Raw genomic sequence first — 17,852 nt, 5'->3', positions numbered from 1 at the left:
AGGCAGCGTCTTTATACAACAAGTATAATTTAGCTTCATTATCTTTTCTGACAAACTTTTAACAGTTTTTGGCAGGTAAATACAACGTGAAGTCGCTGTTACCATGCCTGTATGCCCGTATCTTTGGTTATACACAAAACATAAAGACATTAAAAAACAATGCATGATGCATTACGCAACCATTAGCACTCAGCGCCTGTGTCGTATTGATTTGTGTAAGGGGGGGGGGGAGAGACTCATATTATTTTGGCCAATATTTTTATTAGGCCGTGATAGGTCAGTTTACAGTCAAATTATATTTTAATGTTTTTATGGGGTTATCCAATCAAATAAGAAGAATGGTAGTACTTAACTCCCTTAACCAACTCAATGTAGAAGCAATTAAGCAAAATAATTTATTCATTTTGAAAGCACATCAGTAAACATATAACAAATTAAGTCACGTTGTCCAGAGAACATTGATTTCATCATAGATATAAGATGGGATGACTAGCTTTGTCACTTTCACATATAAATCATATCGTTTTAGAATGATAATTTGAACGGACATAGTTTAAGGTCAAACGATGCCAAAACAACCTTGACCCAATGAATAAATAAATAGTTTCTTTCGAGATAAAAAAAAACCTTCATCCGGTCTAGTATTTTACTGAGATGACAAAACAAATCTTGAGTTATAAAGTTTACATGTTAATAAATCATATACAGATTTATGGTGGGGAAAATATAAAAAATTTGAAATAAAATCCAAGAGCAGCATATAGTTTTGGAAGGGCCTGTCTTGGCTAACATAACAGCGCCACCTCACGTCGTACACTGCATGTCAGTATGCTTCAAAAGACCGCCGACTGAAAGTAAAACAAACACAATTACCTTAAAAAACCGTTAACGATATCAGGGTATATCTGTGTAACCATCTCGCAAGCAACTTATACACTGGGCACGTTACACTGACTTCTTGTGCTTATAGAGTCATAAAGATAAGTTGATGTAAGCCTTATAAAAAGCATGTACAGAGAAGAGCAACTCTCTCTCTCTCAAGTCACCACTGCTTGTGTCACGCACCTGCTGCCGTTGGGAGTGATGCTGTAGCCGTCCTTTTCTATGTCCATCAAAACTATACTCTGTACAGTGGGCTGTCTCTCTATGGTTTTGATTGTCGTCCCGTTATTGTAGCGCCTAAAACGAGATATATCTGAAATCAGTACGCTAGAACTAAAGCAATCTCTATGACACCATAGGTTAGGTTTTTACTCCAGAACAAACAAGTTAAAAAGTTTTTGAATTAAACTACAATACACTCCATTATTCGCACCATTGATATTCAACTCCCTTTTAAAAAGAGTTACATTTCAACACAAAAATATTCGCCCACCATATATTTTCACGAGCGAAATAAGATCTGTTAACAAAAAATAATAAGGATAATAGATAAAAAAGGGATCTGAGTTTATACAAAAGAGATCAGAAGTCCCTGCTAACTCACCTCCAGTAGCAGCATAGAATGAGAAACGCCATCACCATGAGAATTATCAGTAACACTGAGAATATGCCAACTGTAAGGATGAACACCCACTCGTCTACCAAAACACCTGGAAAATGTTTGAAAAATTTAAAAACAGCTGCTTCTAAATATATTATCATATAATAACATAATTAAATCCAAAACTTAAGTAAGAAAAGGTTCTAAAATGAAAATGAGAAAAAAAAGAAAAGTATTTAAAACGATATTGTTGCTGCTAAATCTGGTTCATAGGCTCATTCCCAATGGAACAATCGTTCTACTTAGATCGATCCAACTCCGCAGGGACTCTCGCTGAATGCAATCAGATTACCAGGCTAACACGACAGCACGTTGGAAACAAGAGGAAGCGTGTTTTAAAATTTGTACAACTGTTTGCATTCAGCCAGAAGTCCCGCGGAGTTGGATCGATCCACGTAGAAGGACATTTTTATTGGGAATGAGCTCATAGTCAGGAGAACACACGTACCACTGACGAGTTCATAGTAGTTCTTCACAGTGGTGGTGGTGGGGACGGCGGTGGTTGTCGTCTCACACGTGGGAGGCGAGCCCCGCCATTGGTTAGTGTTACTCACACAAAGCATAGAGGGCTTTCCACTCATGATGGCGTCTGACGTACAGTAATACGTCACAATGTCGCCGCCGTTATAAGGACCGGTTGTCACAATGATGGCGTTGGTGACATTTTCGGGGTCGGGGCAGGCGGCGTCTAAAATACAGAAATAATAAAACAAAATGTTGGATTTTTCGAGCTGTTTATATAATATAATATAATATACAATATAATAATACAATATAATATTTGCTATGAGAAAAAACGTAAGCATGTATTGCAGTGTTAAAAACTTTAGATGTACACGTATTAACTCAATGTTGTTAAAATTGGAAAAAGATCGTGAGAGTAAACATTCATTGAAAAGGCGGAGGTATAAAAAAGGAGGGAGAGGACCAAAATATTGTAGGAGTCGGATTAAAGAATCCCCTGTCCGTGTACGTTAAGTACAGATTGTTTTAGCATAAATAGTTTTCTACCAGCGTCTGATCTTGCGACACCAGTTAAAACTTACCTGTGACGTGCCACCCAAGTGCGCAAGCGCAAAGGACACAGGCACATAGCCATGTAGTCATTTTTGTAGCTGTAAAAGGAAAATATCACAAAAATGAAATGAGAGAAAATCTCAATCATAAATCACTACATGAAGGATATGTAGTATCCGGCTTAAGAAACAGCTCTTGTCAAAATCCGTGGCTACCGATTTCAAATTCAAGATTAGCAGTGTCTATGTTTGTCATGTTAATCAAAAATAAAAAAAAAATACCTGAAAGGAAGTGAATTCACATTCTAAAACCTATCAAAGATTCGCATTTTTACAAGCTGCATTTGGAAGCTTGAAAATACATCTATTACATTATCTAACAGAGAGAGACCACTTGCCACAAAGTTCCTGACTTTCATTACTATCTTCCTATGAAAAATTTCACTTCACGGGCGTGTTATTGGGTCTTTGACTGATCGGATATTTCAAGCAGACCCCTATACTGCTTAGACTAAAATATCGCCTGTCGGATTACAGATTTCATTGAAAAAAAAACGGAGAGCGAGTGAGAAAGAAAGGAATAGACAGAATAAATCAATTGGATTCAACCTTTTTCTTTTATGGGATAAAACGTAGAAATTAGAAATACCTTTAGACATACCAAGTCTCAAAATATTCAATGTATCTACCCGGTTAATACATGTATTCAGAAGACCACCATCTTGTTTCTCGTCGGCCAGCGGGAATAGACAGGTAAGGTACCAGTCAACTACAGCATGCAGTGTGTTTGATTTACTCAGCCTCTTCAGGGGTCAGAGGTCACAGGCAAACAAATGACAACACACTCCACGTGAATAGAAATGTTTATAGAAACGGGTACACACACCTGATACCCTAGGCTCTATCATGCGCTCAATTTGGTTTCGGCAACAGTTCAGTGTATTTACCGCGCATAAAAAATCGCAACGCTTTATTTGTTAAACTAATCTGTTTTATTTGGGAAACAATGGGGTTGGAAATTTGAAACCAACGTATGAAAAATGTTTATGGACTTAAACCCGGGACATGGCCGTGGTAGGGTCAAGGCTCGATGGGTCAAATGTCACAGCAGTACGCTGTTTGTCCTTTTAGCGTTTAAAATTTAGAAGAAATATACCAGCCGGTATAATGGACACTTTCATAGACTCGGTGCGTTTCTTTAATTTAACGGTCGTAACCCGTAAGATTAAGACAATCTTGGGGTTACGTGACGGGCATAATGTATTGCCTCTGTCCTCTGTCAACATGCAAGGGAGTTTTGAAACTGAATTGACTTGCTTTTGGCAACTTAAGAACTTTAATGAAATATTTAACACAAGGATAATATTAAATACGGATTTTATTTGCAATAATGTGTGTACTAAAGGGCGTAGTTCATGTTAGATTTCAATATTGCGGATTCCGGTGTCACAGCCGTCATAAGACCTCTTATTCCTATCTTTTTCCTTCGTAATCCCTCTCAAAACTCTTCTCAGATCTACCATTTGTCAAAAAGCAGGCACACACCAATCTAACCTTTGTTCAAAGGCCATCACAATGTTATTGCAAATTGTAGGATAAAGTGGTCCTTATTTTTGGATAAATATTTCGTGATAATTTGAACAAATTGACATTGATGACGCTTTAAATGAGTAAACGGCTTTTAATCTTCGTCGTCAAAGCTTTGTAAAGGTGATCAAATAACTTCTGTAAATCTACCAATAATAGTTGTGCAATAGACGTATTTGCAGAGGGATAGCATTACAACACCACAGCCGTTTGAAAAGTAAATCCTATCTCAGCGTTTAAATATTGAGGCATTAAGTACAATGCATTTCAAATTCGATGGCATTTTAACGTGGGTTTTAATACGGGCGTTATTAGAGTTCTGGGACCATTCCCAGCCCCTATCGAACTAACTGTGGATCGATCTATCTCCAAGGGGATTCTCGCTAAATTGCAATCAAATTAAGAGGCTTACATGTCTGACACGCCTATAGAAGCTGTTAGGGGGAAATTAACAATCGTTTAGCACCTTTAGTAGGCGTGCCAGACATCTAAGCCGCTTAAGTTGAAAGCAATTTAGCGAGAAACCCCTTGGAGATGGACCGATCCTGTTAGATCGATCTAGGTATGGGAACCCAGTTGAAGGTTTTTACATCGACATGGTTGAACTTTTGCCATTTTTATCAGCCCATAAACCCGGCACATTACCCCAGAAGAAGGAACGTCGTAGCTTTTTGTCAAAACGATTTGTGTTGTTCAGCTTTAGCAACGCTTGCAATACATTGAAAAAGTCGACGAAGACAATGGAGCTTGCATGTTTCTTTAAATTCTGTATTATCAAATCGAAATCAACTTACAGTTACAGGTTTAACCTTTGATCACTGAATAATCTATCACGCAACATCGTACGCCAGCAATCAGCGCTTCATTACATCAATGCACTGTTAAAGTTGCAGTGATTTTAAGAAACTTTTGAATTTTGACATGTTCAATAAAGCCTCGCCGAAAACTGATACCAGTTGAATAAAGTTATTTGTGTTGTAATTTTACATACAGCGTTACTGAATACAACGCTTTAATGTAACTCTTTTCAGCCTAAGGATGAAGTTACAAGGCCACAGGGGGATAACGTAAAATTTTAAAGACATAATGGCTACTGGATTATTAAACAGGTGGTTTTACATTGGTCTTGGCTGAGGCCCTGTACAGTGAGGTAGGGATTTTATAAGGGCTATGTATGTAGTTCAATAAAAAGAAATTAAACCGTAAATTGTGTAGGAAAATATAATCCATTTATTCACAATAAGGCAAAAAAGCACCAACATTGCAACAAACAGGCTAGACAGAATCGGCTTAAGATTAACACGCGTGTCTGAGCATAATCAAAATTTGGAAATAATTATAAAATTGTTCACCTTCTATTACCAGCAATGTGAAATTTCTTACAATACCCATAGTAAATGAAGGAATTCATATGAAAGTGAACACAATGAAACAATGGCATTTGGAGCCAATTAGTGTCGATTACCATGCATGCATTTCTACAAGAACATAAGGCGTTCTAGCAAAAAGACGAGACAGGCAAATAAAGGCAAATAAGAAACACCACAATTGTGGCAGCATGCATAGAATATAGGCTAATGTCACTAAAGTAGCATGAAGTTATGTCATGCCCTTCTTCCGTAGACATGTGCATTTTCATTGTTTCTTTTTGATATTAAATATATTTTTAAAAAAATTGAGCAGCGGTCATTTCGTACTTTGGTTTTCATATCTCACGTTATGTGAATGCGGCAGCCATTTATTTTCTAACTTTTTAGCCGGTTGTTTGTATTTCACCGCCAGTTGTGTGTTTCTTCCTAACGCCTCGGCTATGGTGGCTTTGGTGCCCACCATCTCAGCTATTTTCCTAAACTTATTTTCACCAGAATCCGTCGACGTTCTAGGACTGGTAGCATCCGACTCAAGCGTTGTATTGTTTTTCTTAACGTCGGTCATTGTGGAGATATCCTTCGTCTCTGTAAAACGCCGGAAATGATAGTGTTTTTGCCAGTGCGCGCTGCACGTGCAAGGTAGGCGTCCATTCTTGGGAAGAAAATCGTCTGTCACCACTGTAATCCAGCCTCCGTCTTCAGTGGCAAGCGTCGTATTTCCCTTCATGTATTGCGTACTTTCAGGCCCGGACGAATGATAACTCTTAACGTATAGCACCTGCAATAAATAAATATGACAAATATTTCTTCCATTCAAGCAGAAATTTAATTCGATAATTTGTTTTCATAATTTCTAAAAGGACCACTTGTGAATGAAAACGTGAACAATCAAATTAAAAGAATGACTTTTTATACAACATTAATGATATTTGACATTGAGATATGGAGATTGGCCACTCCCCTGTGGTACTGTGTAAAAGATGTACGTCCTTACCCCATCATTTGAATATAGATCCCCGGCAAAATGGACCTTTTCCTCGCGTGGCGTCACAATGGTCGGTAGTGGGGACGACCTGACTTGGTTTTCTCCATGCGACCGCCTGAAATGATAAAATAAGTAATTTAAAAAAGCGGATTTAAAGGGCTTAAATTAAAAGATGCATTTTACTCTTTAAAACAGTAAAAAGACTGAAATGATCATTGGTTAATGCCTTGCTTTTATCATATTCGTTTATCAAAAAACATATGGCATAGAAATCGAAAATTCAAATAAAGCCTAAACTTATATTGGAACCAAAGAATGCGATGAAAGGGAAGTAGTTGATGAAAAATTCTTCACTCTTCCTACTTTAATTTGTAATTAATAAGGCTTCAAATTTTACTTCATCCCTTCTCTTGCTTTATCATAGCATATGTACCTATGTTTTAGAATTCAGAGCACTATTTTAAATTCGACTTACCGTTTAAATACACAATACAGACACGACACAATGACGATAAATATAAGACAAAGCAGTATGAGGCAAGCTGCGACTAGAAATACCCAATACGGGACAACTGAAACGACAAGATTAGAAGAAAAGATTAAAACAATCAAGTAAGATAAACTATTTTCTAATTTCTAATTTAGAAACCCATTGCAAACTGCGCTTCTATTGCATTAATGTAAGTAATGCCACTCGAAATTTCATTTTGATAGGCCTAAACCGCATTTAAATGTTCATAACCAGAAATTAGGGAGATTTCATCTTTTAAAAATAAGTGAATAAAAATCGACTCAACGTCCATATTAAATGCATCGAAGCCAAAGTCGAAGACAGTTGGCCAGAAACGTACTGTTGGTGACGGTTTCCGTCGGTTCAGATGGCTGGGTACAGTTAGGGGGTAGCCCCTCCCACTCCAGGGAGGAGTTACAGAGCTGTGACGGTGTACCAGACATCCTAAACCCGGTCATACAGCCATACATCACCGTAGTACCATTCACGTACGGTCCTGTGGTGATGATAAACCCATTGGAGATGCCGAGAGGGATGGAACATGTCGCTGGAATAATAATACATACATACATACATACATACATACATTTGCCTCAGTGCTACTTACCTTAATCATAATTATAAATAAAGATGATTCACATATAATCTTTATTTCAAAATTTTACAATTAGATTCAGCCTTCAGGTGATTTTAACACCAAACCACTGGAGCTGAGAGAGGATTGGATGAAACTGTAGCAATATAGTTCTAATAATAGTTAATTAAAGTATAATGGTATAATTGTATAATATAATATAATATAATATAATAGTATAGTAGGTTGGTTTTTGTTTCGATTACACGTTACAATAGGAATACATAAATAGAGTGAAAAGAAAGAAAGGAAAGTGCAGAAATATACGTATGATGCAAAACTTCGCTCACACACTTAAGTACGCACGTCCCGAAAATGTATATGTATAAACCTTATGGTCACAGAAATGGGAGCAAGTTGTATTTTCGTCAGTTGAAATTAATGTTTAAATAAACCGATTTGGCTTATAGATTTAATATAATTAATTATGTAAACGAAAAAAAGCAATACATAGAATTAATGATAAACAGATTAAACCGACAAAAAGATAAATCAATAGACAAACGATTGAATGAATAAAGAAAGTTCCTTAATTGTTTCTCACATTTCACTTGTGGCATAAAACTGAACCATAGAAGTGACATGAAGAGCCCGTAGCTTATCCAATCCCTTTATATCGCTTTTATTTAATAAAGAGATACAGGGAAGCTTATGAAAATAAGTGCGTCACCGTCTGTGCGGGTCTTTGTGTGGCCTGGATTTAATACCCGATTACGTGAGGTACTTCTGCTTCTTTGATCTTCAAGTTTGTCTTTGACTTTTAAAAAAAAATTGCATTTGGCATTTGTTTTCTTAAGTATATAGTTACGATGACGCGGTGACGTGTATTAGTTTGAACCGTCATTAAGGACCATTTAATTGCCATCTTAAGGCCAAACCAAGTTAACTCAACTTAATCTTTATATCATTTTATTTTAAATTTTCAATTGTCAGTTGTATTTGATGTACGGGTTGGTGGGTGGAACGGATTTGTCAACACAAACAGAGATAACCTTAGGAGTTAAAACGCGGCAACATTTTTCAGGTATTTCAAAGTAACGCTACAATGACGTTGCAGACGTCAGTCACGTGCACTCAAGGGTTAGGGCGCCTCCGTCAATCAACACACGAGATCAAGACCAATACATCAAGCAGGATGAGTATCCGATTACCTAAAAAAAAAAAAAAAAACGCTTCGCGTGCGTCTTAATATTAAAAAGCTTTCGTCAAACCTAGACTATGACAGTGTAACTTTGACCCGAATATCACCAAGACTTAATAAGAATGAATTTTTTTGTCGAAATGACGAGGTCAATATTTTATAAAGGCAGCCTGTCACGGTATATATAGGGTTCATAATGATTAATCTAGGCTGCGTTTACAACGATAATATTTGTGACACGCGAGACAGGAAGGGTAAAATCGCTATGAAAACGAAACAAACCGTTTCAAATCCACTCAAAACCAGCAGAGCTTTGTGTTGCACGACAAAAACTCTTCAAAATGTTTTTTTTATAATTCGTGTCTCTCAAAACAAACCGTCACTGCACGGTTTGTACGTGTTGACTCTGAAGGCCGTATTAGTTTACAAAAGAGACCGAGGTCACACAAGACCGATTTATACCCAAAGGTTTATTATGAACCTCCCCAGGCTACGAATCAATATTATTGTCAACAACCATCCCCGGTAGACTTTACTCTGTGGTTCCACTATTACCGGTTCCTAACAAAATATTGACAACGCCACGGCAGATTACCTGAATAGAAATGATGTTTTGATAAAAAAAAGATGAATAGAAAAAAATTTATGCGCATCCGTAGGTATTCCTCAATAAAAAGTAATGAAGGGAATCGGGTATAAGTCTATATTTAAACGAGCTGGAAAAAGGAACAATCCTTTATTGCTGTTAAATAAAGATTTTTTGCTTACTGATTACTAAGACCCAGTTAACGACGTTGATAAAATATCTAAACATAAGGGAAACCACATATTGGCATGGTTTGAGAAAGGAATAATCCTCGATCGCTGTTAAGTAATATATCAAGATTTATTTACTGACTGATTACTAAGACTTGGATAAAATATCTACACAGCATTTGAAGAAAAGCACAAATTGGCCTATTTTCCCGAATATCCATACCCTATTTAAGATTATTGAGCTATTTAAATAATCCTGGCATTTCTCTTATATCACTTGGTAAACTTGTCATTCAATTTTGTTTGATAACTTTAAGTCGAATTTTTAGCATTCTGTGTATTGGGTTGTGACGCCATTTTACGGGGCTTTTTGTGGGGATATTACTGCTATTGGTTTTATTCTTAAATAATGAACTCTCATTTGAAGTGAGGAATCCTCAATTTCTTAGAATTAATTTAATTTTACAAGAGTCCAGCATTAAGTTTTTATTTGATTTCTTAAAATTATTTCTGTCTTTTAATCGACTCTGTAGACTATACTCCGTGCTTGCGTAAGCGTCAGAGAGAGAGAGAGAGAGAGAGAGAGAGAGGGGGGGAGCACAAAAAACTAGACATAAAGTTAGACAGCGATAAAAAAAACCCAACTTACTTGTCAAGGTCACCGTGGTCAGTGAGGCCAAGATCACAAGGCCAAGACCAAGCTTGACCGTCCAACTAGTACTGTACAGTGCCATGGTCGAGATAGTGCTCCAAAACCCAAACTTAGTTCAGATATTTCGCTGTCGGTTTAACTTCACTGAAACTGCTGAAAAATAGGTTGATTTTGCATTAACGGTTTAAGTTCACAAATCATGATAGCTCCTTATAAAAGGACCCCATGTTGACCTGACCTGTACAGCAACACCTTGCAGTGCTTTGTGAAAATACCTTGAACAGATTAGATCTTATTACAATAGTTTTCTTACAGGTGCCCAAATTTACACCTATAATATTTTTTCCATTTTGTGATAAACCAATTTATTAATATTCATACAAGAGAATGAATAAAAATCCCTGTAATATATAACGTATCACTGAACATATTCAGCTAGTCTATTGTATGCAGGGGGTCTCGATCTTATTTCTTTTCACCTAAATACATCTGAAAATTGGTGTATGAGCCTTAAACTCGTTACACTCTATTTTTTCGTTCGTATTTCATTTATCTGTTGTTTACCAGGAAAATGGAAACGAGAGAGACATCAACACATGAGAAATAAATCAGACGACAATTTGTCTTGGTTTTCATGCAGTAACCTGGCAGTGATCAAAGTGTTGCAATAATTCAGAGGTAGCGCTAGAATATCGACGACATTAAAGTTATCGTAAAAGAACCTATTTTTATTTTTGATGTTAGAAAGTTTTTGTAGGGTACAGGGTGTAAGAGGGGGAGAAATAATGTGGCCAACCTATCCCTTTCACAAACAAAGCCACGTAGATTGACACAGGATTTGCTGATCAAATAAATACAAAACCTTTACAAAAAGAATTAAAAAAAAAAACATTGGAATTATTGTAAGATTTTTTTTCTGTGCTTAAAAACACCTAGAACAGCACTGCATTTTACTATAAGATCTGATACTTTCATAATAAAATCTTAATAATTGGCCAAGAACCAATATGAAAACGACAGATAGTCATTTTAAATTTACCTTAACTTGAACAAAGTGAGATAAACTTACCCGGTGGGGTATCAAAAGCCAAGTAGCCATTTCACTTTCCAAGACGACGCCATCCCGGTCACACTATCGCCAACACTGAAGCCACCGAGTCTTTTCTGCACCAGTTAGTCGTCAAGTGTACTTAAGCGAGAAGCACGTCCTTTGCTCACGTTTTAACCCAATACTTTGACCCCGTGCTTGGTGTGCGTGTCACACTGAAGTGGGGAATTAGTCTTCTCCAGGGCGTTCACCGGCCTAGTACAGAGAGCAGCAGTTTCTTTCCCTTCGAATCTAAAATGTGCCCCAGGCGTTCGCTGGGCTAATACAGAGAGCAACAGTTTCTTTCACATCGAACCCAAAAAGTGCCCAAGGCCTTTGAGTAACCTTGTTCTCTTAAACAGACAGCTGAAAAATAAATGAATAAAAACTATAGTCTATTGAAATTGTGGTGTTTACAAGCAAAGGGCGTTATTTTTTTCTCTTTTCAATTGACATAGGCCAATGAGTCCGTTGTTAATGTCCTCCAAGGAGCAAAATAATAAATAACGACAGAACAATGACAGCGGTTCCATTAAAATTACGATGTATTTCATTCACCTTTCTCACCTGTAGATACAGTACGACCCACCTGAATACCTGAGTGACACCAGACGCTTTGTGCCTGCGCCCCGTCACGTGTGTGCGTGTGTGTGTGCGCGCGTGCGTGTGTGGACGGGTGACGGTAGTGCGTGCGTGTAGGTACCGACTGGACAACTAGAGAAAACTTCATGGACCTACCATCTTGCGTCTTAGTTTTCCACAAAGTCACCTGTACGTCATGTGAGTGTTATTTTACAAGAACATACCTTATTCAAGCAGGAGCTATTGCATGCACCCTACAGGCATCTTGTGTATTTCTAGGAATAATTTTCATTTTTGACCAAAGTACGGATTCGTGAAAAAAATCAAAATGATGTTACGATCAAGTGACACAGTGGCTTGTTAAATGATATTAACCCTGTAAAATGTATTTGAAGTATTGGTATTTGAAATAACGGCAAGCAAATCTCTTTAAAATGCACAAGCATCGGCATAATTTAAAAAATTAAACGAGACTTACCTTGGTTAAGTCGAAGTTTGATTTCAATTCTTTGAGTAAAGAATTGAGGGAGGGCTTAACTGAGATCCGGTTGCGCGCGCAGGGCACTTTTCAAAGTGTTTGTCACATTAACCACATGGAATTAATTACATTAATTCCCCACAGCTCTCTTCCTCTATAATACAAGCAATGAGCTGTAACCCAAAGTTGGGTGGGAGGGTGGCAGTTAAGCCCTCCCTCAATTCTTTACTCAAAGAATTGAAATCAAACTTCGACTTAACCAAGGTAAGTCTCGTTTAATTTTTTAAATTCTTTTTCGTAAGAAGAATTTCGTTGGTCTTAACTGAGACTTTAAAGCTTGATGTGACAAACATTTCATTCATTTCAAAAGATTCTTTATTTACCCAGAACTCCATCCTGGAATCTGTCTTGATTACTTACAATGCGCTTGTCATAGAACTTCGCAAAAGTACTTTTCTTAGACCAACCAGCTTTGTCAATAATGACTGATATAGGTACTGCAGAGGCTTTTGCCTTAGAGGTAGCTGCAGCTCTAACACTGTGAGAGCTAAATGTATAAGTGTCTATACCAGCTCTACTCATAACAGTTTTTATCCATCTTGCTACTGTGTCTCTTGCGACATTATGATGTGGTTTCATGTAACTTATTAACAAACGTGCACAGTTCTTGTCATTTCTCATGACTTTTGTGCGAAACAAATATTCCTTCAATACAGTATACACACAAAGCCTCCTGTCTGGAGGGTAGGCCTTAAAAGATACTGAAACAACATTATAACCTGGCCTATTTTGTTTTAAAGAACCATCTAACTTGAACAAAAACTCAGTTCTCAATTTTTTATAACCTTGAAAACTTAACAACTGCAAAGTTTGTGTACGTGCAGCTTGAGTCAGAGCCATGAGCATCACTAGCTTTAATGTCAAATCTTTGAGAGTTATATGCTTAACAGGAGAAAGTTTCCTCAAATATGTCAATACTCTTTCAACATCCCACACCTCTGTGTATCTGGGTTGTGATGGTCTGGCTGCAAACACACCCTTCATGTATCTGATAATTAATGGGTGATTTCCAATTCTGAATCCATCAAAGTTTATTCCTAAAGCTGAGAGAGCTCCACGTGCAGTGTTCAAACTCTCATAACCCAAACCTTTATTAAATTGTTCAGTTAAAAACTCGATTACTGCTTCCAAAGTTGGCGAAAGTGGAGTAATCGTCCTTTTACTACAGTACTGAAACCACCTGTTAATGTGTGTGTTATATTGTTTTTGTGTCCCTGTTTTCCAAGACAACATAAGTATTTTGGTAGAGTCCTCTGAAAATCCTCGTTCTCTGAAACTATTCCTGACACTTTGCAAGCAATCAGTCTTAATTTCCCTTCCAAAGGGTGTTTCAACTGCAGGTGAGGAAGTCTTAAAAGATTCTTCTTTTTCTGTATTATGACTGGTTTCTCCACCAACAATTCCATCAGTCTCGGAAACCATGCTTGTGTGGGCCACATTGGTGCTACAATGATTCCCTTGGCTCTGTCCTGTCTGACTTTCTGCACACAGTTTCCCAGTAAGCTAAAAGGTGGAAACAAATAAACTGAGTTAAAAGTTTCCCAGTCAATGGTAAAAGCATCAACAAAAGAGCAGTTTGGATCAGGCTTCCATGAACAATATGTTTCTACTTGAGCATTTATTCTAGATGCAAAGCAGTCTATATCTGGGATTCCCCAAAAATTACATATCTTATGAAAAATCTTGCTGTCTAATTTCCATTCAAGATCATCCTTGAATTCTCTGGAAGCCTTATCTGCTGCCTCATTATTTTTGCCAGCTATATGTGTACATGTTAACCAGACATCATGTGATATACACCAAATCCATATGTCACATGCTACTTTATTACAGTTTTCAGAAACTGTGCCTCCCATGTTGTTAATGTATGACACTGCCGTAGTGTTATCTGACATCACCTTAATATGCTTTGACTTAAGATCACGTTTGAGGGACTTGAGTGCATTCAAAATGGCCATTAATTCTAATACATTAATAGGCAATTTACCCTCTACATCCGTCCATCTACCTCCAAAATTATTGTTTTTATAACTTGCACCCCAACCTAAAGTGGATGCGTCTGTATGTAAAGTCTCTGAGGGGTTTGGTCTAGCAATAACCCTATGCTGGGATTTCAAGTTGACAATCCACCAAATTAAATCTGACCTCATACTGTTTGATATTATCATGGGTGCATCATAGTTACCCTTCGATTCTTGTAAAGCCTTAATCTTTGCTCTTTCTAACTTCCTATAGTACAGTTTGCCATAATCCACAGCTGAAAAACTTGCTACTAACAACCCAATGACTCTCGCCACTTGTCTAATAGGTGCCTTTGAAACATTATACAACTCTTCGCATGCAGAAATTATTTTCTCCTGCCTGTCAAGTGGCAGTGTTACTATCATTTTGTCAGAATCAATAACATTTCCCAAAAATTTTAACTTGCTTGTTGGTCTCAAAACTGATTTGTCTTCATTTATGATGAAACCCAATTTGGACAGAAGTGTAACTGTTGCATTTAAGTTCTCCGTACATTCTAAATCATCACTGCCAATTATTAAACTGTCATCAATGTACCCTGAACTAACATAACCTAAACTTCTCAGTTTCCCAAAAACTGGTTTAAGAAGTTTTGTAAACAATCGCGGGCCTTCACTGACCCCATTGGGTAAGCAGGTATATTGGTAGATTTTATCCCTCCACTGGAATCTAAAAAATTTTTGCTGTTCATCTGCAAGTTTAATTGAATAATAAGCATGACGGATATCGACAGACCCCATTTTTACATTTTTGGTTATCAATGGTAGGGTTTTCTCAAAGGTTTCCATCTTAAAATGCTGATATGGAATGAACCGATTTAATTCCCTTAGATTCAGAATTAATCTGTATTCACCATTTTCTTTTTGTCTCAAAAAAATTGGTGATAAAATTTGGCCTGCTTCACTATTCACAGGAATAATCACTTTCATGTCCAATAATTTTTTAATTTCTATGTCAATAATGGACATTTCTAACCTATTAAACTTGCAATTTGATTTCACAATGGCAGGAATCCCACCGTTAAAATCTAGATTAATATGACAATGCTTTACAATGTCAAGAATAAATAGGTCACTTGTAATCAGTTTCCATTGATCAATAAAGTCAGCCAATCTACCTGCTTCAAAATAATTATTTACCTCATTTATTGCTTGGGCAGATTCCTCTGTCCCCTGCGTACATAGTTTTTTGCAAAAGAAGGCCCTGCTCCAGGATCATCCTGCCACACTCTGGGTCTTCCCCCTCCAGTAGGTCGATTAACACCTCTGTACACAGATCCACGGCCTCTGGCACCACGTCCTCTACGTCCTCTGAGAGATCTGTCAAACAATTTATGTTTGATTTTTGAGCAATCCTCTATATCCCTTGCCATTTTGGGAAGATCGTCTCCAAATAAAAATTTTTGGCTGTAAGTCAGCTCATGACTGCAGAGGTGAGCATATTCTCCGCTCAATTGCGGTTTCAAAAAATCTTTCCTTGTCATATTTATCTGCCTGTTCATATGTCCCATGAGTGCTAGGACATCGTTGCAGTTTTCGATCATGCTGCCAATATGATCACTCATGTCCTTATCTGGATTCCTTTCGTATAAGGCCATCTGGTTTACAGTTTTAACTAAAATGTTTGCACCTTTAACCAAAGTATGTGCTATGTTTTGCATTTTCCTATCGTTTGCTTTGGTCCAACCTGGGACCTGGTCCCATATCAACTGGTTGGTTTTCACGACTTGCAGGTAATCACAGTTACCTGGCCTGTGGTTCTGTTTAATCAACTCGTTTAAATGTTGTTCGTCCAGGCCATTCATAAAAAGATCGTTCACAGTTTTGGCCAGCACATCATCCACGTTGTCGGCCATTTCCTCCGACATGTTAAACTTCTTGGCCATGTGCTTAAACAGGTTGTCTTCCGTGTCGGGAAGATACGAGTCCAACTTCCTTTTTTCACCCGTTGTGCCTGCCTCCTCCGGCTCAACACATTCATTATCGACGTAAACTTCGTCGTCATACTGAGAATATTGCGCCTCCATATTATCAATACGGCTGACGATGTTCTCTAACCTGCCGTCCTGAGCGTCCACAGAGGCTTTTAAAGATACAAGTAATGACATAATATTATCCTCTGACGAGGATTTCTCCACAGACTTAGGGTTTTTGGAAGCCGACTTCCCTTTACCCTTCCTGCCATCACTCACGTGTTCAGGTCCATTTTTAGTAATGGTACTACATGTAGTTTCGTCCGCCATGACACCACGTGTTCAGAAGCAGACGACGAAACCTGACTGAAATTGCGCCAAATACCGTTGCAAACGGCAAGACCACTGTCTATAACGATATAGCATGCACCACGTGCACAATAAAAATCACCCAAAACTACGTTTCGGTGAAAAAGATCAGCGTCACTAGACAAATTCGCCCTTCAACCAAGGAGTATTGCACCAAGACTCCTTGCTTCAACTAGCGTGCAACCTAAAGTGACCTGCGCGCGCAACCGGATCTCAGTTAAGACCAACGAAATTCTTCTTACGAAAAAGAATTACCTTTTATTCAGGACTTAATTTTCGCTGTGTCAGTGTTGTTAAGCAGCGTTTGGTCAGCTAATGGCACTGACCCAGCCACAATGTCATGATACGCTGCTCGCTCACAGCTCGCACCACTGTTGGTAAACTTGTCTTTATGACACCTCACTAAATGTAAATAACCTTGTTTGAGTTTGTTTTGGCGACAAAGCCGTTCATTATGACTGAAAGGCAGCCGGGGACAATAGCTGCATGTTCAGTTAACATTTATCAGGAAACTGCCTTGCCCTGAATATATCAGTTGTCATGACTTTCGAAAAGGTCAAATAAAAAATAATGAAAAAAAAAATGTTAAAGAAATCGCCACAGAAAAGAGACCGTAGCCGTAAAGAAAAGGACAGTGCGTGTATCAAAGATCTGAATTATTATTTTTTTATGGAAAAAGATACCCATGTGCTTTTGTTCATATGTTGCTATTTCTTAACAAACAAGTTTTGTTTCTCGCTGTCGCTCAGTCGTCTGGCAATAAACGTTTTCAATTGCGTTTGTACTGTAAACGAGTTGAATGTTCAATAGTAACAAACACAACGAGTAAACGCTCATTTGAAACTATTATTTGGCTTTAGTAAAGTTGCTCCCCATTTTCTTTATCCAGTAAAAAATTGGAAATCATTACATGCGGAAATAACCCAAACTATTTTTGCAGAATTTGCTTGCCTTGTGTACACTGCACGATCCGCAGCGCTAGAGTGGATTGCGCACTTCAGAGAAGACGCTGACAGTGTTTGGGTGGACATTACTACAGATAGGCCGTATATTTTAATAACATTCAAGAATATGGATAGCGTGTTTAAGTGGTGAAGGATGATATAAGTGATATGATGGAAGACTGTTCATCTAGTTGTCTCGAGCC

The 17,852-nt window shown here is 37.7% G+C and overlaps 3 protein-coding genes across 6 annotated transcripts; all 3 read right to left on the bottom strand.

Moving 5' to 3' along the window:
• Positions 1-415: 415 nt before the first annotated feature.
• LOC106172992 (uncharacterized) lies at positions 416-3,339 on the bottom strand. The gene is made up of 6 exons (XM_087016411.1): positions 3,209-3,339; positions 2,590-2,658; positions 1,992-2,231; positions 1,487-1,592; positions 1,066-1,179; positions 416-848 (listed from the first exon to the last, which is right to left on the bottom strand). Exons 1-6 carry the CDS (start codon positions 3,216-3,218, stop codon positions 824-826), a joined length of 564 nt encoding a protein of 187 aa, XP_086872537.1. The 5' UTR covers positions 3,219-3,339; the 3' UTR covers positions 416-823.
• A 2,014-nt stretch (positions 3,340-5,353) lies between these two features.
• Positions 5,354-17,097, bottom strand: LOC106158044 (uncharacterized). Of its 4 annotated transcripts, none has more exons than XM_087015453.1 (7): positions 16,961-17,097; positions 11,265-11,648; positions 10,193-10,348; positions 7,353-7,559; positions 6,977-7,073; positions 6,511-6,616; positions 5,354-6,294 (listed from the first exon to the last, which is right to left on the bottom strand). In XM_087015453.1, the coding sequence occupies exons 3-7, from the start codon at positions 10,275-10,277 to the stop codon at positions 5,833-5,835; spliced, it is 957 nt and encodes a 318-aa protein (XP_086871579.1). In that variant the 5' UTR covers positions 10,278-10,348; positions 11,265-11,648; positions 16,961-17,097; the 3' UTR covers positions 5,354-5,832. The 4 variants fall into 4 exon arrangements, with proteins under 4 accessions (XP_086871579.1, XP_086871580.1, XP_086871581.1 ...); XM_087015454.1 differs by having other exon boundaries at positions 10,193-10,345; XM_087015455.1 differs by having other exon boundaries at positions 10,193-10,342.
• On the bottom strand, positions 12,770-16,911 carry LOC147761397 (uncharacterized). Its single transcript, XM_087015452.1, has 2 exons — positions 15,564-16,911; positions 12,770-13,905 (listed from the first exon to the last, which is right to left on the bottom strand). The coding sequence occupies exon 1, from the start codon at positions 16,664-16,666 to the stop codon at positions 15,569-15,571; it is 1,098 nt and encodes a 365-aa protein (XP_086871578.1). The 5' UTR covers positions 16,667-16,911; the 3' UTR covers positions 12,770-13,905; positions 15,564-15,568.
• Positions 17,098-17,852: the final 755 nt, after the last annotated feature.

The sequence above is a fragment of the Lingula anatina genome, chromosome 6, assembly GCF_051362555.1.
Source record: "Lingula anatina isolate TDL-2025a chromosome 6, LinAna3.0, whole genome shotgun sequence".
Lineage (NCBI taxonomy): Eukaryota > Metazoa > Brachiopoda > Lingulata > Lingulida > Lingulidae > Lingula > Lingula anatina.
Note: the sequence above shows the minus strand (reverse complement) of the source record. Positions and strands in the feature narration are given on the sequence as shown.

Bases quoted from the DNA above. Each gene is read 5' to 3' on its own strand.
- LOC106172992 (XM_087016411.1), bottom strand. The intron at 1,593-1,991 runs GTACGTGTGTTC...AACATTTTCCAG, and splicing joins CTACTATGAACTCGTCAGTG to GTGTTTTGGTAGACGAGTGG. The intron at 849-1,065 runs GTGCGTGACACA...TTTTACTTTCAG, and splicing joins ATCACTCCCAACGGCAGCAG to TCGGCGGTCTTTTGAAGCAT.
- LOC106158044 (XM_087015453.1), bottom strand. From the start codon at position 10,277: ATGGCACTGTACAGTACTAGTTGGACGGTCAAGCTTGGTCTTGGCCTT. The intron at 7,074-7,352 runs GTACGTTTCTGG...TTGTCGTTTCAG, and splicing joins GACGGAAACCGTCACCAACA to TTGTCCCGTATTGGGTATTT. The intron at 6,295-6,510 runs GTAAGGACGTAC...TATTTATTGCAG, and splicing joins ATCTATATTCAAATGATGGG to GTGCTATACGTTAAGAGTTA.
- LOC147761397 (XM_087015452.1), bottom strand. From the start codon at position 16,666: ATGGCGGACGAAACTACATGTAGTACCATTACTAAAAATGGACCTGAA.